At 36.1% G+C, this 24,140-nt stretch overlaps 1 protein-coding gene across 1 annotated transcript in view; it reads right to left on the bottom strand.

Moving 5' to 3' along the window:
• The window catches only part of ADGRV1 (adhesion G protein-coupled receptor V1), a 298,863-nt gene that overhangs the window by 216,981 nt on the left and 57,742 nt on the right, over window positions 1-24,140 (bottom strand). Inside the window, exons 25-40 of the mRNA XM_084504535.1 lie at window positions 23,431-23,557; window positions 21,065-21,282; window positions 19,151-19,894; window positions 17,683-18,056; window positions 15,633-15,809; window positions 12,818-12,998; window positions 11,996-12,198; window positions 11,187-11,316; window positions 9,453-9,533; window positions 7,953-8,092; window positions 5,957-6,566; window positions 4,787-5,002; window positions 3,622-3,837; window positions 2,153-2,397; window positions 1,703-1,884; window positions 152-963 (exon numbers count right to left, since the gene is read on the bottom strand). Coding sequence (XP_084360661.1) covers window positions 152-963; window positions 1,703-1,884; window positions 2,153-2,397; window positions 3,622-3,837; window positions 4,787-5,002; window positions 5,957-6,566; window positions 7,953-8,092; window positions 9,453-9,533; window positions 11,187-11,316; window positions 11,996-12,198; window positions 12,818-12,998; window positions 15,633-15,809; window positions 17,683-18,056; window positions 19,151-19,894; window positions 21,065-21,282; window positions 23,431-23,557 — 4,656 coding nt within the window. The remainder of the gene's footprint in view (window positions 1-151; window positions 964-1,702; window positions 1,885-2,152; window positions 2,398-3,621; window positions 3,838-4,786; window positions 5,003-5,956; window positions 6,567-7,952; window positions 8,093-9,452; window positions 9,534-11,186; window positions 11,317-11,995; window positions 12,199-12,817; window positions 12,999-15,632; window positions 15,810-17,682; window positions 18,057-19,150; window positions 19,895-21,064; window positions 21,283-23,430; window positions 23,558-24,140) is intronic.

Genomic DNA, 24,140 nt, shown 5'->3' with positions numbered 1-24,140 from the left:
TTTTGCACACGTATCCTTAGCATTCAGGGAGATTTAGCCTAACAATAAGACATCACTTGTCAAAACATCCACAGTATCATGTACTTGTCACATTCTTTTTTTCTTTTTCTTAGTTTTATAAAACAGAAGTCAAAACAAGACCTTGTCTCACCTTCAGCAAACACCAGAGTCTCACCGGCACCTATAAAATCCAAGTTTGGAGTAGCAGTCCCACCAGTGACACGCCATTCCACTGCCACTTGTCCCAGGCTGCCTTCTGTTCTGTGTATCATTAGCTGCACGGTGGTCTGAGGATGTTCCTCTACTTCAACATACAGACCATTCTCGGTTGCATTGGGACTTACACTGTAGATCTTAAACACTCCAAATGCATCTCCGTTCATCATTATGATAACTGTGGAGGTGTTTGGCTGTCCTATGGTTGGTTGGTTTTTTAAGCTGGCTGAGACATTCATCAGTTCTACTTTCAAAAGTGTTATAGTGAATCTCTCATCCAGTTCTGGCAGGCTGTCAGGCAGTATGGTTACTGTCAGATTTGCAAACTCTTCCCCTTCCTGCATTATGGCCCACTGTCTTGTAACAGGTTCATAATCACTGCCAGCAATGGCTTGTGTGCTGAAAAGGCCGAATGCACTGGTAACATTTTTCTTGTAGGTCCAGAACCCTGAAGTGTTAGTTAATGGGCTGATATCTGACGTCAGCCAAAGGCAGAGAGGTATCCCTGAGGCACTGGAAAATGTAAAGGCCGAACATGCTTGTTCTTTTAGGCACTGAGCTGCACAGGAATACACAGGGTCACTTGCTGCTGACACATTCACTCTGGTCTTGGATGGTTGGTCAGGAATTCCTTGTACAGGAGACTCGTAATAGGCCAGGATATCCTGACCTTGCTCCACAGCAAGAGCTACAATGTCAGTCTCAGAAGTGCTGTAGAAAATCTGCAGCTGACCAAATCTCCCCTCACTAAAAGAGATTATAATAAAATAATTAGTTGACAAAGGATGTCTAATATTCTACATGTTTCTGGGTTAATAATAGAAGAGAACAAAATCAACTGACCCTTTCTGAATTGCTGAAAAATTCCAAACAATATATTAAAATGCATTTCTTTTGAAGCTAGTACCAGACTAACTGAGTTATCTGTTGTTTTTTGTTTGTTTGTTTGTTTGTTTTTGTGGATAGCAAGTTTGATTATTTATAGCTTAGGTAGCAGTCTGTTAAAAATGCATATTTGTAAACATGTGGTTCTAGGAATTAGAATTAACTTAGTCTTCTTCAGGACTTGGCAGCTCTCCTCACCAGCAACACCCAGACTTATCACCCTTCTTCTAGGATCACATGCATAAAACCTCTTTTCCTTCTCTTATTTTCATCCTGTAAGGGCTGGCCCATTTTGTCCTCCTGTTCAAATCACAAGAACAGGCTACCGTGCAGGTTTAAATGATTTGATTAAAAAGACAAAATGAATAGTACACTGTGTGTATTGAGTTTACATTGTGCATTTCTATGTATACTACATTTAAGTAATTTATGTAATAAGCAGACATCTACTTCAAAAACAACGTGTTTGAAGTGAAAATATGTTGAGACGGCAGGTCAAAGAATTGATGCACATTTGCAGAGAGGAGCTTGAAATTTGTCATTATAGTGAAAACGAAAGTAAAGAAAAAATAGTAATTATAAATAGAGCAAACATACAAACCTTCGCCTGACTGTTATGTTTGCCAGCAGATTTCTTTCTAGTGGCTCCTGGACTCGATACAAGGATTGATGAAAGAAAACTGTGCCATAAGGATTATCATTGGCAGGTATTATAATATTTGCCACACCATCTAACCCAATAGCACCACCATTGGAGGCCTGAGTTAATTCTACACGGACAATCTCAAAGAGAAGAAAAGAAAAAGAAATAATGCAGCTAGACAATTTGTGTTGTTTTTTTTTTGTTGTTGTTGTTGTTGTTTGTTTGTTTGTTTGTTTGTTTTGTTGTTGTTGTTGTTGTTGTTGTTTTTCTAACAACAATTACAAGCAAAGTATAACAAGAAATTCTAGCACCTTCCTGCTGGAACATTTCTTGTTTTCCATCATATATATTTCTAGAACAAGTCAAAACTAATACCATCGTCAAGGAAGATGTAACTGCTTGACTTACTTCTTCTATTTCTGGGACATCATCAGCCAGGATTTCCAATAGTAGCATCTGAAAGGCTTCCCCAGGAGCAAAAGTAATATTGCCTGAGGCAACCTGCAAGTCCTCATCAGCAGGGTGTCCACCAATGGTAGCAACCCACTCAACAGTAACGTTACCAAGTGTCCCAGCGTTGCGGATTACTGGCAGATTTATGGGTAGTGATCCAAATTCAGGCTCCTCCACAGTGAATTCAGTCATCTGGAACACTGACGTGCAAACAGGTGTATTTCATTAACAGTAATATTTACAATAAAAACACCATCCTAGTTACTTAATTATATATTTTATTTCACTTGATTGCATTCATTTGCACAAGTAAAAAAATGTTAATCAGGTTTAAACTTTGAATTGAACTTTCAGTGTCATTACTTTTTATCTGCAAAGAAAATCAGCATGAAAATTCAGCCCCCACCCAAGAGTTTAGCCAACATGTCCATTGTTCAAGACTAGCCATGATCTTTTCAAGACAGTAAGATGATTTTTTCATGATTTTTTCAAGACAGTAAGAAGGTAATTTTTCCTAGTGAAGAAATTTTTTATCATTTTTATGTCACTCGTGGAAAAAATGTGTCAACATATTCCATCTAAATTGTTTCAAACGTAAGTCTTTCTTGTATAAAATCTTTAGTCATTAAGAATTAAGTTAATGAATTATCCATGTGGAATTAGTTACTTTTGTCAATTTCCTTTACCTTTTGCTGATAAAATGGAATAACTGAAACGAAGTAGGGTACTAAAGGGCAAAAGAGTAAGATTTTCAAATAAAATGGCAGGAAAACATATACCAGAAATACTGAAATAAATTAGAAAAATAAATAGAAAATATAAATTTCTAAAATGTCATTTAATATTTGAAATTACCATTCAAAACTTGTGTAATGAAACTATTTTTGGAAAGTGTCCACAATCCATTTTATTGATAATGACAGAAAGAAGAAAAATACAATAACTAACAACCAGAACATATAAGAATGCAATTTAATTCATATTTGTACTTTCCAGTTTCCCCAGATATTTAAACCTGCTTTGCCTGATTGTTTTGTAAAACAATGACACTGCACTATGCAAACAGGTTTTGGCATGTAAACTTAAGCTTAAAGCTATTGCAGAAATGCAACACTTAGAATAGATTAAAAAATACAAATTAAATTAAAATCCATCCCCATTAGGAGAGTGCAAAATCCACCTTTGTCTCACAAAATCTTGATATATAAACTGACCGAATGCTTTAATTTCACTATATAAGGGCACCATTTGCCCTTAATTACATGCTTTAATTTAGTTTATCTTATTTTGTCCTTTACTGTGTTCATCCAGACTTCCTCTTTTGTATTCTGAAAATTTTTATTCCATTGCCCAGTAATAACACACCCACAAATCAGTAGATTGCTACTGGAGAAGAAAAAATACACAAATAACAATCCGTTTACCAAAGGATCCAAATGGGTCATCAGAAGCCTCAATGGTTATGATTGCCCTTGTCAAAGATCCAAGCAAGGCTCCTCCTGTTGTTTGATTCAGCAGCTGAACATAAAAGGACTCCTCAACTTCAGGATTGATATCATTAATTATATAAATTGGCACAGCTTTACTTGTTTCTCCTTCTAGTAAGACAACATCTGATGAGGCTACACTGTAGTCCTCACCTAGTTATGTACATGAAAAAACAACAAAACAATAAAAACACAGAAGAATATTAAGTCATTCTGGTTCATTATGAAACATCACTAATGTTTATCAGCACTAATATTTAACTTTTCTTTTTGCATTCCCTTGTGTTCATATGTTGGTGTGGGTTGTTTTTTTTGTGTGTTTTTCTTTTCTTTATCTTCATACGCAGGAAATACAATTTTTTATTTCCTACTGCCTTTTAGATATCTGGATGGATGAAAATAAATCTCATCTTGGCCAAAACAGAGTTTACACTGTCAGTCCAAGAAGCAATTAAAAAAGGTCCATTATGATCTTCCATTGAGAAGATCACATTACTGAGACATTCCTATATTTGATTTCTGATAGTTGTCTGGCTTTCCAAGAGATAAAATTAAACAGAGTTTAATTGGAGATTTTACTAAAGGACATAAGGTTGCTCATGGAGCATAAGGTTGCTCAAAGGACATAAGGTTGCCTCATGGAGCTTTTCAGGGATCTCCCGAGAGCTTTACCTTTCATTTGTAAAGTAAAAGTCTTCTTGAATTGTGCTTGACTTCTGTCTGTGTCACAGATGAGTCACCAGCTCTCACTTTCCCTCCAATAAACTCAAATAAGTCATGCATGGCAGGTTGAAATATGTACGAAGGACTATGCAGTAGCTATATATACTACTACAGGATTTTTTATTTTTATTTATTTTATTTTTTTGAGAAGGTGAGCAGCCACCAGGGAAACAGCCAATCCCTTTCCTTACTTTTCTTGCTACATTCTTCAGTGTTGATATCTCTGAACTGTTTTAAATTTGATGTAAGTTGTATTTTTTCTACTTGTTTTACTAGACTGTATTCAATACACACTTGTTTGCATTGGTTACTCGAAGCATACAGTATGTTCTTTCTGGTTTAACACAGAATGTGTATTTCTGCTATTTTGATTTCTTACCAGCTGTTGCAGTTATTGGCATAGCTTTGAATTTCACAGAAACATCTGCAAAAATTCCCCCGGTTCTGGTCACATTAATGATTGGTCCAACATAATTTTCAGCAACTCGCACAGCTGAAGCTGAAAGCTGAAGTGTTCCAAAAGCATCATCATTGGCATTGATAATTACATGAGCTATAGTCTCACCCACTGATCCAAGACGAGGAGAATTTACAACTGAAATATAAAAAAAAAAACAACAACAACAAACAAACAACTCTTAGAGCAAGCCTGAAATGCCTCCTATATACGGCTATACAGTTCATAGACATACACCTCAGTTTAGTGGCTGGCCACTACTAGCTTTCAGCAAAATTTTTATTTTAGATTTGGACAAAATATAACTACAAACTGAATGAACATACTTTTGGTGTTTGAATTACATTATGTCAGAAAATCCACATTTTCACTAACTTATTATTCTACCCTTCTGTGGAGCATACAAAACATCAGTACTTTGAAGAGCTGAGGTACTAGCAAAATTACTTTTTATTTGTCCGTAGGACAATAGAATTTTACACTAGCTATGATGAACTATAAGTAACCTTTCAGTTTCCCAGTAGAATTATTCGTAGCATTTCCCTTAAAATCAAGATTAATCTGGGAGATGCATGGGGAAGAGGGAAGGGAAATTAGGCATGCCAAGAAGCTCTTAAGCATAAATAAGGCTGTAATGACCTGAATTCATCTGAATAAGGGATCAGGCAAATATCCTCTACACTAAAAAGCCAGCATGAAGCTGCAATTCTACACCACTTAATGTTTAAAAGGCTTTTTTGGCTTTCAGTAAGTGGAAGTAGCTTATTTCCTATCATTGTGCTTTACAGAAGCAACAGGTGAGCAGGTATTAGTACACAAAACCAATACAGTAATACAGTTGGCCTAAAACACCTGGGATAAAGCAGATGCAAAAGGGAGAAAGAAATGTCCACCCCTGACAAAATTTTGTGCTAAAGGAAATATATGCTGACACAGAATCTTCATACGTAATATAACTTAAAGGATTCTTAACTATACAGAGTTAGGCAGAGGTAAAATTTTACTGTAATTTCAATTGTTGCATTTTATCCTATTAAATATAAATATTAGCCTACATATTTTGGTTTTGGTTTACATATGAAAGACACTTACTTGGCCGATCCTGTACTTTCTCGATCAAAACAGTACTGTTTAGCTCCACAAAAACAGATTCTGACCTCTCAGGATCATCATCATCCAAAATAGGCAAGGATATTGTGGCTTCACTTTCATTGGCTGCGAAGATCACATAACCAGTAATGGGTATATAATCTTCTCCTTGTATTGCTCTAACAACATCAGGTGGAAGAAAGGGTGACTTTTCATCATCACCTAAAGTTCTGTATGTAACCACTACTGTACCAAGAAGACCACGAAGCCTTACTATTGTCAGGGAGATATTTTTTGTTTCTTCCTCAACTTTTATTGGTCTGTTTCTCTCAGAAAAGACGAACAGTCCATATGGATCATCATTAGCTAAAACTGTTAATGTTGCATTAGTATGATTTCCAAGACGACCACTGGAGACATTGATGATCAGAACTGAAAACACCTTATCCAGTTCAGGCACGTCATCGGGAGAAACTTGTATAGTAATATTTGCTCTCACTTGGCCAACATCAAATGTTACATTCCCATATGCAGAGACCAGGTCTTCTGTAAGATCACAGACTATGATCCAATACAAAGTCACCTCAGACAGGGACCCATGAGTTCTCACAACCTAAGTGGAAAACACAAAGATTTATGTACTTCTTTGTACTGTAAGAAAGAAGAACATAAAAGTGTAAAATGGAATACAGACAAGTCACAGAATCACAAAATATCCTGAGTTACTGAAGAACCACAGGACTTATCAGGTCCAACACCTGACTCCACACAGGACAATCCAAAATCAAGCTGCATGTCTGACAGGGTAGTCCAAAAGCGTCTTGAACTCCAGCAACTTGGTGCCGTGACTACATCCCTGGGGAACCTGTCCCAGTGCCTGACCACCTCTGGGTGCAGAACTTTTCCCTCACACCCAGCCTGACCCTCCCCTGTCCCAGCTCCATGCTGTTCCCTCGGGTCCTGTCGCTGTCCCCAGAGAGCAGAGCTCAGCGCCTGCCCCTCCGCTCCCCTCGTGAGGGAGCTGCAGGTCGCCACGAGGCCTCCCCTCAGCCTGCTCTGCTCTGGGCTGATCAAACCAAAGGACCTCAGCCGCCCCTCCTACTTCTTGCCCTCTAGACCCTTTACCACCATAGTAGCCCTCCTTTGGATGCTCTCTAATAGTTTATCTCCTAGAATAATTTGGCAGTGTTGTCATCCTGGCTGGGTGGTCTATAACAGACTCCCACTACGACTTCATGTTATTGTTATAACTTATTTCCATGTCCCTTGATCCTTACCTGGAGGATCTTAAGCATGTCATTGCCAACTGCAAGCTGCACACAATCCAGCCCCTCCATTATATACAGTGCAAAGTCATTGACATGATCGGTTAAAAATAAACTCATTTTAAAAACAGTGTAATCTTTATCATCTTAGCTTTGCTGTATTTATTGTGTCATCAGCACTTACTTTAAAATATTCATACCTCAAATGTAAACAAGTAGAAGCAAATTTAAACTTATATAAAACATTAGGCTGTAGCGAGGTGGGGGTTGGTCTGTTCTCCCACGTGCCTGGTGACAGGACAAGGGGGAATGGGCTTAAGTTGCACCAGGGGAGTTTTAGGTTGGATATTAGGAAGAACTTCTTTACCAAAAGGGTTGTGAGGCATTGGAATGGGCTGCCCAGGGAAGTGGTTGAATCACCATCCCTGGAGGTCTTTAAAAGACGTTTAGATGTAGAGCTTAGTTATATGGTTTAGTGGAGGACTTGCTAGTGTTAGGTCAGAGGTTGGACTCGATGATCTTGAGGTCTCTTCCAACCTAGAAATTCTGTGATTCTGTGTGATTTTAGTTTTAAGCTGAAAGATACACTTTAGAAAGTGAAGTATAAAATGTCAAAACCAATGTGCATGATAAGTTAAAATGCTGTAGACTTATTGTAAAGATATTGCAGAATGCTCTGTAAAATAGACATGAAAGACAACTGCATAGCAATATGAGACCCAAAACTTTCTAACCTGCAACGTAATATTGCTATATCCATCTTCAGGCTCAGTTCCATTTACTGAGAGTGACTCAGTACTGAACTCAAAGACGCCATGAGCATCATCAGAAGCCTCAATAGTCACAACGATGTGGGATGCAATTCCCAAGCTGGCTGTAAGTGCAAGTGCCAAAATGAGTTATTTTTTATACCATCTTTTCTTAAATGAAAGAAATCAGCTAAGGAAGTTTGTTACAAAAAGCACACAGAAAAGCATAACTGGAATATTTCTGCTGTTTTGCATTTTGTGGTGTTTTTGTTTTTTTTTTTTTTTCTTTTCTTTTGAAATGTGGAATAATTATCCACATGGATAAGGAACTCACTTCTAATAATGCAGTCCTGGCAGCCCTTCTATGGAACAACACTCCAAAGCAACATATAAAATGCAAATATTTTAAGGGAGGATAAGAAATAAAACTACTTGTCTAATTAAGGAAAATGAACTAGAATTTAGAGTAGGGGAAAGTTATGTGATAAAACATAGTGTAAGCAGTGCAGACAGGACAAAAGCAGGTACTATTTTAACTGAAGCTGGAACAAAAACAAAGAAAAAGCTAGTCCAGGAAATTCTACTACTATAATGATCATCTTGTGTGAGATAGCTTGCTGCTTAGAAAGAGAGAGAGCCTGGCATTTAAAAAAAAAATTCTGGAAACACAGAAGAGGAAACAACACTTCCCAGGAAGTTCCAAAAAGTGGTTAAACCACAGACATACTCTCAGGTTCAAACTGAACTCCTTTGTATGTACGAATAAAACAGAAAATCAGGCTGTCACTGTGGAATAAATTATTTGATTTCGATAATGGGTGCTAACACAATATTTTCAGGTCTCTAGGGTTTAATTCAAAATCCACCATCATTATCATTTCCCTCTTAGTAGGTGTTTTTGTTTTCATCTTATTTCTGCATATTGTATGTTTTTAATTTTCTCAAGATTATCTTTGTTTTCTGTATGTTGTGACAAAAATACAGACTTCAAAAAATGAAAAATAATCAAAGCATTCTTTTAGAAAAAAAAGCTAAAACCACTTATTTTTTATTATTTTTGAGATGCAGAGATCAAAGCATAAAGCAAGTGGCAAAAGAAAGTATCAAAATGCACAGTCAGGTAATTTTTAAATTACCTTAAATTTAAAAAGTTTCTCTCCTCTTTGCTCTCCAGAAAATTTTATAGTTGTCAAACAAGGCTAATTTTATGAACTACTTCAAGAATAACTACATTGTGTTCTATAAAAATATAGCTTTGAAGATAGGGAAGCTGTTATCTCCCGTATTAGTTAGCATTGACTGCTGTTGAAATTAAACCTTTTTTTAAAATGGGAAAGAATGTTTTGACAGATCTCTATGATATACCTAAATTAATCACCTCAAACCACAAGCAAAATAACACTATGATAAGCTGTGTCAGTAGAGTAATTTATGAGGGATATTACAGTTAGCATAAAGAAATAAAGATTAATCCAAAATGCTTACCATGCTGATGGACAGTTGGAAGGAAGAAATCCACGTTCCCATCACCACTACCACTGCCATCATTTCTAAAGAGCTCAGCAACTTTAAGATGACAGACATACAGATATATACACATATATACATTTATAAATTAGAGCGCAAGCAAAGAGAAATTTAAACAATTCTGGACAACAGGAAAAAAAGAGGGAAGCACTCTAGGAAGGTATCAACTTTGGTTCTGAAAGAGTACAGGAGTTCTCATAAAGACTAAAAAAGATTTACATATGCCACCTCTTACTTAATTTATGACATTGGAAATAGCAGTGGGAGGTCAGAATGAAAGAAAACACATACATATAGTTTGGTCTTTCCTCTCTTTCCCCCTTTGTGCCCCCTCTTTGTATTTCCCCTTTCTCACTCCTAACTGAGGCTTGTCATGGAGGAATTTGAATTGAAAAAATAAAATACAGGGGGAGGGGATAAAGTCCCTCAAGCCCCTTATTCTAATATTTTCTCACCAAGTGAAAATGTTGGGAAAATCTGCAGAAAGCTTAACTAATGGGGACTTCATAAGCTTTGTCCTTGTGTTGGAAAGGGCAAAAAGAGGGCTCATTTTAAAAAGGCTATCTAGTTACTGGATTAGTAAAGTTAGTTGTAAATTTTCTGTCACAACGATTTGAAAGAGAAAAGTTTGACTCCTTTTAACAAAACAACTATTCAACTAAAAAGACAAAATATATGAAAAGTCTCCAAGACTTTATCAAAAGAATCACTGAGACCATATTGCACCATAGACACATACAATCATAGCAGAGAGATGGATTAATTCAAGGAAACATGATACAACTTCCCAGAAGGGACCACACTCGCAATTTCTGAATTGTTTAAAAAAATAACATCAGTTTTTAAAAAAATCAATTTATAGCTGTCAGTGTTTCTAATTACTTTTTCCTCCAACAAGCTTTACAATCTCCTTTAAAATTTTTCTCAAATGGAAAAAAAAAAGTCTGTAAGGTACTCAGGGGTTTATGTGGCAGCACCACTATGCTTTGCCATCCCTTCAGACTAGTCCTTCAAACCAATAATTTTTTCAAGTGTTTGTCTTGTTCTTACAGTTATCTATGAGCTATCTCTGCAGCTACTGCTCAGCAAACTCCCTATGGCCCTCAGCATCCACAGCCTATTACTGCTGTAATCCATTTTAACCTATGTATTGTGGTTCCTCTGATTTCGCTCATGTGGAAGAAAAACGGAACAAAACAAACAAAAAACAAAACAAATTTAAAAACAAAACAAAACAAACAACAAAAAAAAACCACTTTGACTGTTTAGCCTTAAATATTTTATAAATATTCAACATTTTTGAAATGCAATGTATTGCTAATATATTTTTGCATTATTTTACTCCTTATTACCAACCATGAAGTTATATAAAGTGAAAAGCAGCAATTGCCTTTAGATGACCTAACAGATGGCAGTAATGCACTTTCCCTAATACATGGTAATAATATACTTGCTATGGGATCTGGTTGTTTCCACCAAGGATTAAGAAGAGAACTGAGGAAGAGTTCTTCCCTAAGACAAAAGACAGCTGTATGGAGGAGAGGGAAGTATGGGGGGGGGGGGGGGAGGGGGATGTAGAGGTGCTTTTTGTTTGTTTTCAGAAATAACATAGAAAATAATGCTAAGGCAAGATTTTTATGAATGAGTAAAGGTCATGAAAATACAACTAAGGGACTGATATATGTGCCTTACCTCCTCCCTCTGGGTTCAACAGCTCCACTTTAAATGTCTTTTCTAATTCAGGAATGGTATTATCAGTGATGTTAACAGTAATGTACTTGTATCTTTCTCCTGGCTGAAATTCCAGTGTACCCACAACAGCCTGCAATATAAGAGCTCTTCATATTTTTGTTCAAGTCTAATATTTCCATCCATATGAAAAAAAGAAAAAGAACCTTCATTTTGTCTTTTTCAAAACATCTACTTTTCCTCACTTAAGCTTTAAAAGAAATCTGATGAATCTGTTTTACAAAAAAAAAAAAAAAAAAAAAAAAAAAAAAAAGATGTCTAAATCGACATACTGGTGAGCATCTGCATTCATGTATATTTTTCTTATTTTTCTGCACAAATTATCAGTTGGACAAGCAAATGCAGATACATGCAGGTTATTTTGCTAGGCATATACAAATCCCAGTATGTACAAACGTACAAGCGTAATGTTAACCTGTACATGCCCTTGAATAATATGGTCTGTAACAACAGCAAAACTCACATATTGCTACACTGAAAACTCTGTTAAAAAAAAAAAAAAAAAAAAAAGTTCAAAACCAGAGGGTTTTCCTAGACAATGCAACTTACTGCAGAGAAAAGAATGGAGAAGTCAAATAACAATGCATATTTTTAAGTGAATATTACATATTCATTTGCCACATCACCTTGTAAAGTAGTCTTTCTGTGAAAGAATCATAGCTGGGCTAGAGTAGTCAAACTGAAGGCTATCTCCATGATAAATAACCCTAATTAATTCCAAAACAATTATACCACCTTGGCAATTGCCATACCTCATAATCTTTGGGACTGAAAGCTGTTACTGGCACTGTTCTGTATTCCACCAGAACTGTTCCAAGAAGGCCTTGTGCACGAACTACGAGTAATCTGACGTGTCCAACTTCTTCTTTAATAGTAATATGGGGCACAGAAGAGGCTGGAAGAATCATTTTATCACCTGGCTGAGGAGGTGGCCCCACAGAGAACTGGAGCAGACCTGAAAGACAAGAATTACTACTTATATGGCTTTTCGTAAGAAATTTTAAAGATGATAAACAATTTAAATAAAATGATTGATAATGTATCTTGTGATGGTTCTGAAATTAAAAACCACTTATACCAGTATACCCTTAAGCCTCAATCACTTTATTTCCAGAGATGTGCTATGTGCCTTACCCTCTCTCACTGATATTCCTGTCAGTCTTGATACAGGCACAGCACAATAATAAAATCTTCTCTTCCCAAAAGAGCCTCACGGGCCACAATTTTGTGTATTTACTGGTACAAGACACATGGTGAAATGACTCTCATTGTCAGGAATTCTAATTTGATGAAAAATTTGGATGGGATCAACTACATGCAGATCCTTTATTTGCCCGCACAAGTGAATCACAGCTTGTTTGGTCAGGGAAGATTTGAGGCCAATTTGTAAAATTATCAAAGAAAAGTAACTCAGCATTCATTCATGTATATAAACAATGAATTAATTCAAGTTAGATAAAATGGAATATATGAGATTGCTTCCTCAACTATTATGACCAAGCAAAGTTTTCATCTGACTAGAAACAACTACACAATAATCTGAAACAAGGCTGTATAATTCCCATGATTGTTACCGTATGGGTGATCACTGGCTTTGATGCTGATATCAGTAGTTTCCTTTTCTGGATCTATACTTGCTCCACTGGTAGGAGTTGAACCTAGTTTCCCATCTCCAGACACTGCAGAGACTAATGTCACACGGAAATATTCATTTAGCTCCGGAATGTCATCATCAATAACATGCAAATTTAACACCTAGAGAAGGACCAAATCATGGAGAAATCAAACCATGCAACATGAAACACTGCGAGTTTTGTGAACCTGCCTATCTCACTGAATTCTTTGATTAGTCAAAGAATTCAAAGAACTATACAGCTGTATCTGCTGTATAGTTCTGAAAGTAAAGAACAATCTTTTTGCTCTCCACATAATTTCAATTAATTTCTAAGATAACATTTTATGTCTAGAATATGCTTTCCACAAACAATGCTTCCAAGCTACTGGAAATGGAAGGCATATTTTCTGAATTGTTTCAAACTACATAAATAAATGATGATAAATACTTGTTTGGTTGGTTTTGTATATCTTCACAAAAGCGGAGTTTAATTTCCATGTATTGAACATGAAATATCTGATAAATTGAAAAATCTTTTAGAAATCATGCTTATGAAGAGACATTACAGTGATTAATCCAATTTAGAGAGCAAATAAATTGAGCTTATTATACCACCTGACACTTCGAATTGTGGATCATACCATGTATTAACACAACCTTGCTCTAAACACGCTAACATTCACTTCAGAAAATTCCATCTTTCTTTATGTCGTGATACAGTTAGACAAACATATAGAAGAAAACATTTAAGTAGCTGATCATATTTAGAGGCATAGTAATGAGTAGATTATAAATGTCAGTTGAAAGTCCCGTAGGATATCCCACCTGAAGAGCAGCTTGCTACCAGTCTGTTTCATGCAGAGCCATGCATATTAGCTCCTCTGTGTGTAGGCAGTCATTGGACCAGTAAGCTGTGTAGCAAGAGGCTATACCAGCCATTGTCTGCCATTAGATAGAGTAATGTGGGCCTTGTCTATGCTGCCAAAGATTTGGAAATTTATGCTATATATGATTGTATGAAATGCAGTAATATAATTTCACAGAGAAATAAAGGTGAATGAACAAACTATTATAACACGAACAAACTATTTTCAGATACCACACGCTTTTGCCAGTCATTAGATTATCCAGATTCACAGTTCTAGTGAAGTCACTGGGATTCCTGCAAATGCCTTCAGTAGATTTCAGTCCACATCTTCCATACAACCATTTGGGCTGAAAAGGGCCTTAAAGACCGTCTAATTCCACCCATCTGCCATCGGCAGGGACACCCCCCGGCTGCCCCCAGCCCCATCCAGCCTGGCCTTGGGCACTGCCAGGGATGGGGCAGCCACAGCTCCTCTGGGCAGCCTGGGCCTGGGCCTCACCACCCTCTGAGGGAAGAATTTCCTCCTTATATTCTAATCCCCTCCCTCGCCCTGCTGCCCATGCTGCTGTTGGTGCAGCCCAGGGTACAGGTGGCTTTCTTGGCTGCCAGCACACATGGCTGGCTCACGTCAAGCTTCTCGTCAACCACCACCCCCAGGTCCTTTCCCCCACAGCTGCTCTCAATGCTTTCTTTGCCCAGCTTGGGATTGCCCTGGCCCAGATGCTGAGGTCAGGACAACCCAACCTTGTCCCTAAGGAAGTTGTTCCAGTAGCTGTAAAAAATTTCAAGCCAAAACCTTTCCCAGTCTTAGTACTCTTTGCCCTCTGTCTTCTGTGGTTCCTTGAGAAGAGAGAGCCCCTGTCAACTCCACAGCTGCCCTTTAGGTTCTGTAATAATGGGATCAAAGTCTCCTTTTTCCTAAAGGGTGAAAAGATCTAACCCCTTGAGTCTTTCCTTAGAGGACAGGTTCTCCAGCTCTTTGGTCATCTTTCTGGTCCTCCTTTGGACCTTCAATCTTCCCACATCATTTTTTAATTGTGAGCCTCTGTAGCTTTGAATTCCTACTCTTCAGTTATCCTGGTATTTCCTTTTTTTTGTTATTATTATTTTATTTTTTTTAATTCCTCTAATTCCAGTAAGGAATTTCATAACACTTTTAGAAAGCTTTCTCAGAAGCAGCTGAAGCTTTCTTTATGCATCAGTTCTCTTTCTCTCCCCCTACTCAGATATGCAATTCTGATTACCAATTTCAGTTGTCTCTAAGGCCAGAATATTGAATAATTTCCTTATGTTCCAGTTGCTTGCACACTTTATGCAGAGGAGTAGATTGAAGCAGACAGTAATCATTTCGGGGAGACTCAAAACAGCTATTGTTACAAGAACACCTTTAATCTCCCGTTTCTGATTTTGAATTTAAAAGGAGACAGAACCTGGATAGCCTTGAGTGCAAGAACAGCAATGAATCTTACTATTGTCTATTTAATTGTTGTGGACATAAATTTGAGTTACAACACTCAGATCAAACCTGATTATTTTCCAGTTCCAAAAGTACATGGACTATCTACACTTTTAAAAGTATACGTACACACACACATAAATACAGTTAATATTTTTTACGTATATGTACATATATCTAATATGTACATGCACACATGGTGACTTTTGAACTGAGGTATGCACAGAGCTACAAATAACACTTTCTTGTTGTCAGGGATGGAAAAAAAAAGGAAAGAAAGAAAATATAAATATATAACAAAAAATAGCAAAAAAAAAAAAATAAATAATAACAAAAGCCATGTGAAGTAAACACTCTCTAGTATGAAAACCAGCCAAGCACCCTCAGAAGGTATTTTCCAGGAGGTTTGTAAAGGACAGGATGAATAATTAATAGGAAGGTAGGGTTTACCTCTGATCTCTGCCAAGGAAGGAATGTGATAGTGCCACTGCTATTAGAAAAATCGGTAACAGAGTAATTAATGCCAATGGAATCAACCTGTGAGATAATGTACTTTATATACACATAGTCTAGGGCTCCCCTTGTACGCTCCACAACACAGGATATAGTGGAACCTTCATCAGCAGTCTGGAAGAAAGCAAAAATTTGGAACATTTATTACTGTCAAAGTAAATCAAGGCAATTTCATTAGATAACATGAAAATATTTAATGCCAGAAATATTTAATGTCAAAATATTTAATGCCATTTTTCAAGTAAAAAATTGCTGTCATGTTACTTTCAGCTCTTTTGGAGTGTTAGGAAACTGAAACTGACCTTGATGCCAATCAGAACAATCCTAGTGGAATTTACAACAGAGTCTGATGCCTCCCTGAGGACTACTAAGGTAACAAATAACAACAATACACTGCAGTTTGTCCTGAACACAACCCCTTTCCTAAAACCATGTGTCAGAAACAGAATCAATATGCTTGAAATGTACCTGCCAAAAGCAACTGAAACTATTGCTTTATATTAATGTCAATATTGTAATTTTCCTTAGCAATTATTTAAAGAAAGATTTGGATCAGCACTTTCCCTAACCAGACACAGTATGGATAGAAATAAACTATATCATCATCATTCAGAAAAACAGATTTTTCTGTTCTACTGTCCTCCTTACAATTTTGTATCTTCACAGATAACATGACTTCTGCAGCAACAACTTCACATCTCTGGAACGAAGCTTGAATTGGTACTGCCCTTCTATTTTAGAAAATAATCTTCATAAAATTAACATAGAAAATAATTTTATCTGGAAGTTACTGGAAAGGTTAAAGCTATCTTATGCATTAGATAAATTTCAGGGCTGCTTTGTAATAGATACTGCGTGTGACTTCAGCTGCCTAGTAGACAGATATGCACAGATAAACTACTGGTAAAAAAATGCTGTGTTCCCGCATCACTGCTAAGAGCTCTAATACTTCCCTGGTGAAATGGACATAAGATAGGTGCAAAACAATTAACATGCCATATAAATTTTTAATTTTTCTTCATGGTTGGCTGATGATCTGTGGCATCACAGTGTATCAGAGGCACTTGAACCTGAAGGAATCTAGTATCATAGCATATGGTTGGCACATAAAAAGCAAACTGAACCAAACTGAAAACTAGTTATCACTCAGGCAAGATAGTTATTTTAAAAACATCATAAGCACTTTGATTAAAAACGAATGTAATTAAAGCTTGTAAGAGTTCCCAAATTAAAACTATATTGGATTTTTTTTTTCCTACAAAATAATCCAATACCAATAGAGATAGCTATCATGTTATTCCCCCTTATAATTGATTAAAGAAGTAAAGAATGATTTATGTTTATTTCAAGCTTCCTCAAAAAGTAGCAAGTGTACACTCCGCATATAGAATGGATACCGCTGAAATAAGATTTCATCTGTTAAAAGTAAAACAACAAAAAAACAACACTACTAAATCAACCAATTAACGTCAAACATATGTAAATTATAACTTAGTTTATGACAGCAAATGAAGGTGGAAAAATCCATAACACTGTCATTGCATGATCTCTAGCAAAATTGTCTCAAACACATCATGTGACACAGAAAACTAAAATAAAAATCTTCACAATAATCCATTCTCCAAAAAAAAAAAAAAAAAGAGAATTAAATCTTACTTTTAACTGGTAACTCAGTATCAAATGTAACAGAAGTGAAGGTAAAATATTCTTCTAGAAAAAAAAAATAAGTCTTAGCCTTCAGTTTATATAGTAAACTAAATTTTCTTAACAAAAGCATTTTTATTTTTATTTTTGAAACTATACAGTAAATCCCAGTGGAACTAAGGTTGTGTTAACAGAACATATGCATCTCCAAATCCTAGGAAAACTTTGCTTAACCACAAGAGCAAACACTGCAAAATCAAGGCTTTGTTCAGGTCACTTGGTCCTGCCATTTAGCTTTCTGTGCCTGAAATGTCACCTACAATTTCTATTATGACTACCTTACCTCAGGGATACATGCTCCAGTGAAGCCAAATAAACCATTAGCATTATCACTTTTCTGTATCCTTAATCTTGCTGTGGTGTTTTCTTGTGAAATTCGAGCTCCACCACGCACAGAAATGAGCTTTAGTATGAATAATTCTTCTCCTTCTTCCTCCTTGTCATCCTTTGCAGACACAATGAATGATTTATTGGTCTCTCCTTGCCGATACTCCAAATACCCAGAGACAGGGTGGACATCACTTTTTGCAGGAGTTGCATGAAGTTCATAGATCTCTGCTCGTGTCAACTTACGCTCATAAAGCCTTACATCCTGCATTAACCCTGTGTATCTACTGCTGCCGTTGATTCCTGCTCCAATTCTTACTATTCCTGGACCTGAGAAGGAAATGATAATATTTTCTCATGTTATTGTATTTATATGAAATAGTCAGCAGTTGACTACCTGTTTTGCTTAAAAAGCAATGGTAAACTGTTCATTGTCCCTGGATTAGGAATCATATTGATCTTGAGATCCAAAATCAGGAGGATCAGGAGCCTCATCTCAGTGTAACAGGTAAGTCCTCACAGGCCAAACAATTCCATCCTATGCTGTCCAAGCTTTTCATCCTGTTAGTTCTAGCCTCATATTCATTCCTACTCTATCCTATTCTGTACCATGTTATGCTATTCTCTTGTGCTAAAACACACACATCAGCTGTTTTCAGTTGTTTTTCAGAAAACAAAAGAAAACAAACAAACAAACAAACAAACAAAAGCTGTGCTCTTCAGTGTATTGTCATACATATGTCACTGAGTGGCAGTGCTAGAGATGAGCAACCACAGGAACTGATAAAAGTCCCAGGGCACAAAGTGGAGGATGCTTAGAAAAACTGGGCTGCTATGCACACCACTGTGTATTAACCAACATTCAATGGAGAGAGATGGCATACTTGCCTAACTATTGTGTTATCCCCAGACAGAGCATATGCCATCTCCACTAATAAAGAAAATTTACAGCACAGAAAATTTACAGCACAGACATATCCTTCTAGCAATAAAAGCATTATTGCATTTCACATATATTTGTTCTAGAAACCAAGGGGAAAAAAAAAAAAAACAAAACACCTTTCTCAGCTCAGCTACAGTACTGCAAGTGTGATGGAAATTACTAACTGCAGAAGCACTATTCTTTGTACAAATGGAAAAATTGATTTCTTAAACTTCCACCTGGAATTTTAAAAGCAGAAATAAAATAGTGCATCATACAATTAATAGTCCTCTATTTTTACTCAACTTTGCAGCGGTTTGAATTTTTTAGAACTTTCACACATAATTCCCATAGGCTTCCTGAAAATCCTCAAAGAATTCTTATCCATTCCTTTCAATTAACTTGACAGATATAATCATTTCAGTGTATTGCTTCCACCTTTGAAGTGGCTAGACTATGCATTTCAGAGCTTTATATACAGAGAAAAATAGTGAAGGCTCACCATCAAGAATCGCTTCTCCTTTTAGACTCTTCATTCCTCCCAGAACTTGAATTCCATCAATGTAAAATTCAATTATACTTTCATCCAGAGTAATCAGAAGGTGAAGCCAAGTATTCTCATCCAGGTATTTCATGACTGATGTTTTAGCCATATATGTCATATTGGACCCTAATGCTGTATAATGAAGCACTACAGAAACATGAGAATCATTTGTCTGAATTTTCACAGCGTAATATAAAGTCCCGTTATCGTTATCCTTTTCAATGATATAGCCATCTGTACTGACATTAGGAATTAGCCACGCTGAAAATGTAAAATTGGTTACTGCATTATTTCCATTGTATGGGTATTCAGGACCGATAATGCCAAATGCATCCTCTTTTCCACTGAAATACAGAGCGTCTGTTCCACTGTGATGGCGCCTCATGTGGGGCTGTGATTGTACTGAGCTTGGGAATGATCCAAGCAACAAGAAATCTACCATTGATGGCAGTCCGGCTTGGAAGGTACTAGACAGTATTTCCCAACCTAGTCGGACAACACCAAAGGTGCCTTGCTGTCTCCATATGGTGAAGTCCGTAATATAGGAAAGGTCATCTTCAGAAAGAGTATCTTCCACTATCTCTCTCTCTTGGCTCTCTGGATCTATAACAAACACTCCGAAAGGGTCATCATTGAAAGGGATCATGACAGTTACAGTAAGACTGGTTTCAGATAACTGACCACCGGGACCAGGAGACCCACCTAAGTAATAGAAGTTAGAGTAAAAGTTAACGATTAAATAACATGATCAGAAAAAAAGTTTCAAAGTACTTTTTTTTTTTTTATAATAAAACAAGTTTCTAAAAAGACTCAAATCTTCCTTTAAGATCCCCTGGACTTATAGCAAATGAACTAACTTGAAAATTACATAGTTTAATTGTATTATCCTTAAAACACTGTGCTGATGTAATTTCAGTAGAAAAGAAATCCACGTACTATTTTTCAGCTGCAAAACACACAGATGTCTTTCAGGTAAAACATGACAAGGTCCATCTTTTCTTAATTAGCCAATGAGGTAGGTTACCTTTGATTCGTTTGATAAGCATGGGGGCCAAATTCAATTCAAATTCAATAATTTGTATTACTCTAAGACTTACAGGAATGGCAAAATCTTGCCTGTTGATACAGAAATACCTTGTAAAAACAGTAAGCAGTTGTGTATTAAAACTGCTGCCCAGTCCTGGTGTTAGTCATCTATCTTTGCACAGTAATAATTCATGATATGAAGATCATGTTGTGAATGTAGAATCTCTGTGTTCAAAGTGAACAGCAATCTACCTATTATAAGCAGGAAATCTTTTGTACATCTGTATGGACTTCACTTATAGGAAAGGCCAATGCACATATGCACTTGCATCAGGGAACAGAAGACCAAGAATAGTACTAAAGTGGAATTAATCCAGATTAGGAAATGTGTCAGTAGCAATTTAAAGTTGTAATTTAAGTCATGTGAAGTGGTAACTACAAGTATTTTACCTCCTCTAGGGAAATAAACAAAAAAAAAGCAACCTCTATTATGGGAGACACACATAACCTTTAAGAACTTTGTTATTTCTTTGTTAGTATCTTTGTTTTATATTTTGTGCATGGAGAGCTATGCATCTGAAATTCAGATCTCTTGATCTGAAGAGGTATCCCTTTTAAAGTTCAGATCACCAAAATGTGTTTAACAGCAATTTGGGAACTAACTCTCCCTATATATGGAAATCAAGATTAAAAAAAAAAATAAAACCTAAAACCTTACCAGAAAAGTATAGGGTATCAAGACACGATTCAAAGTAATGCTCTTTCCAGTGTTGGTTTCTTTCTGATTGATTAAACATAACTCTTTTCTACCAGATATGAAGGAAATGGTGGTATGGAAGACAATACCTGAAGCATTCACCAACTTTAGAGTGTAAAATTCATTGAATTCAGGAATTCTATCTGAAATGGCACGTAGTGTTATTGGCTTCGATCTTTCACCATCCATGAAGCACACAGTCCCGTAAGTTTCATAGAATTCTTCTCCTGGCCTCAGCGCAGAGTTATTATCAAACAACTGCCAGGTCAAAGAAACATTGCCGAAGTGTCCTCTGTGTCTCAAAATCCTGTTCAGTGACACAGAAATAATGAGAGTCCTCATGAGAGGCATGTATCAGCATTCAGGAGAAAAGGAAAATGTGGAGACCTCTTTTACTCTCATCTTCCTTACAGTAAGAAGTAATATACTATGTAGTTAAGAAGTAATATACTATGTAAGAAGTAAAATACTAATAATATACTACATTGTTCGATGAAGTCTTCCTTTTATAGGCAACTACTTTTGCAGTACAATTCTACTCCCAGAATATGTACTTTAGGGAATAGAAGTAGCATATGCAGATCCATGCAAAATACTACTGTGAAGCTACACATCACTGTGTCTTGTGATTCTAAGTTAAAAATATGAATGTAAAATAGTTCAGGAAGTTAACATTAAAAATTAATATACTTGAACACCCTTAGACAGGAAAGAGAATCATCAACCGCAAATGTTTCTCCTTCCAGTCATCAAGTCTACTTAAACTTTTACTTACACTTGTATTAAATTAGAATTATATTCTACGGCTTTCAGAAATCTACTGTTATTTGTAATTAAGAACATAGTAAATGAAAATGATTTTTTTTTTTTTTTTTTGGTAGCTATCTGCTAACACGATTTCACTAATTTCAAAAGGGCACTACAAATAAAAAGTGACCCATACAGTGTCTTTATTAAGAGTGCGCTTTACATACAGGAAGTTTGCTTCTGTCAGTTTGCATGGTGACATAAAATGCCATACATGTAGATTATATCAGGTTGAAGAATTATTTCAGCTAAACTAATCCAGCCACAGCATCACATTTATGTTGTTTCTGCTTCCAAAGGTTTTTCTTTTGTGGCGTTTTGTGTGCTCTATCCCAGCTGTGTAGCACTGCTGCACTAACTCCAATTACCTCCTTAAAACCTCTGTGGTTTTGGTGGTTTGGTTACATGCTACTTTGACCACTTTTTTATATGCTACACAACTGTCAAAGAAGTGACAGTATGGAAGAGACACATCTCTAGTAAATATATTTTATCCATGATGACTGAGCAGGTTCCTCAGATGTTGGAGGTCTTGGTATCCTATAATTCCATATAGCACCTGTATATAAGCATGTTTACATCAAATCACTATTCTTAACACCACCAAATCCACAGAAATTATCCTACAGATTAGACTATAAAGGACAAAAAAAAAAAAAACACAACAAAGCCCAAAACAATGAATGACACAACAACACACACACAATGAACTTAATATCCTCATTTCTTGAGACTATTCATTTTTCAGGTGTATTAACACAGGCATAAAGAACCAATTCACAGCCATAAACATCTGTTGCAAGGCTTTAAAACAAACAAAAAAATAAAGCATGATTTTTTAAATGCATGACGAACCTCTTCCCTAACTATTTGCACTATCACGTTTAATGTGACCTAACTTCGCTTTACAGCCCATCTCAAGATTTCTTAATGAAAAATCATTTTTTCATCCAATTAAAATCCCATAGTAAATTTATGAAATGAATTTAACAAGATGAGATGCTAAGTGCATTCAGTTTTTAATCCTGCTCATTCTTGAATATATCATGGTGGCACAAAGGAAAATACTTTCAAAGGTCAGACTAATGAAGAGTGTCACATCTGGACTTTAAGTATAGATTTCAATCTGTAATTAACAGATAAAAGTAAAAAAAAAAATAAATACAAAAACAGAAAGACAGAATACAGTAGTTTGCAGTTGAAAATTTCAAAGATGGGTACAAAAAGCCACCTAGTACCACACAGTCTTATTTAGCTACTGGTTGAGTTTGTTGTTGTTGTTGTTGTTGTTGTTGTTTTTTAATTATTTTTATTATTTTTCTGTCAGCCTAGGTTCTATTCTACTCAATCATTCAGATTTTTCTGTATCTACAGGTTCCTGAGACATCAATACTAAAGTCGTATTTAGTTACATTTCAGCATGAGTTTCTGTGCACTTTTTAGTATTTACTGTCTACTCTATAGTATTATAGGTGATGTCTTCCACACATTACAAATCATTTAGTCCAATATTTTGTAAATCTGATTTTCTATAGTGCACTTCTATTAATGCACACTTGTGCATTTGATTTAGTCAAAGTGCTGTTTATAAAGTACCACATACACCTGTTCCAAAAGAGTGCAAAGATATTGTTTAAAAGTTACTTACCAAAAAATGTTACTTTTGCCTTCTTCAACAGGCTTCTCTAAAGGTTCCAAAGAGAAAATTCCATTAGGATCATCATTTGCTTCAATAATAACTGTTGCCATTCCAGCCTTAAAGATAACTGTGTCCCCTAAAAAGAGGGCAATTATTTTATTAAAATTGGAATCAGAAATGTAGGTAACTCTAAATCCAGTTATGTTTTCTACTCACGTCAATTGATTTTATACAAAGAAAAGGACAAAGTCAGTGAAAAACAGTATTTGAGGTATTCAGCAGGAGGCAAATCAGAGTAAAAGTATTTAAGTAGTGTAGCATCCAGAGAGCAACACATAAGATTTTCAGGAAAAATAACATAAACTGAGAAGATGTGATTCTTACTGCACATTATCCTTGCATGTAGTTGTTATGCGAAGAAGATAAGATATTCAGAAGTATAGAATAAAAGAATAAGGTATTCAAAGACCCCACACCTTCTATAGACCTAGAGGAAAAGTATTGCCTTTAAACTAAATACAAGCTATGAGCAATGTCTAAGAGTTTATTCACACCCATATAAAAGAATATCTAAAAGGAAGAACCATAAGATTCTTATGAAGTAGACGGGAAGCTAGCAGGATTTCAGTGTGCATATTAGTACAGGTAAATATTAAAGGATGTTAACTCCATTCCATTGTCCGTAGAAGAACATAATGTTTCCACACCCACGCCATTTT

Source organism: Aythya ferina (assembly GCF_964211825.1).
Source record: "Aythya ferina genome assembly, chromosome: Z".
Taxonomy (NCBI): domain Eukaryota; kingdom Metazoa; phylum Chordata; class Aves; order Anseriformes; family Anatidae; genus Aythya; species Aythya ferina.
Note: the sequence above shows the minus strand (reverse complement) of the source record. Positions and strands in the feature narration are given on the sequence as shown.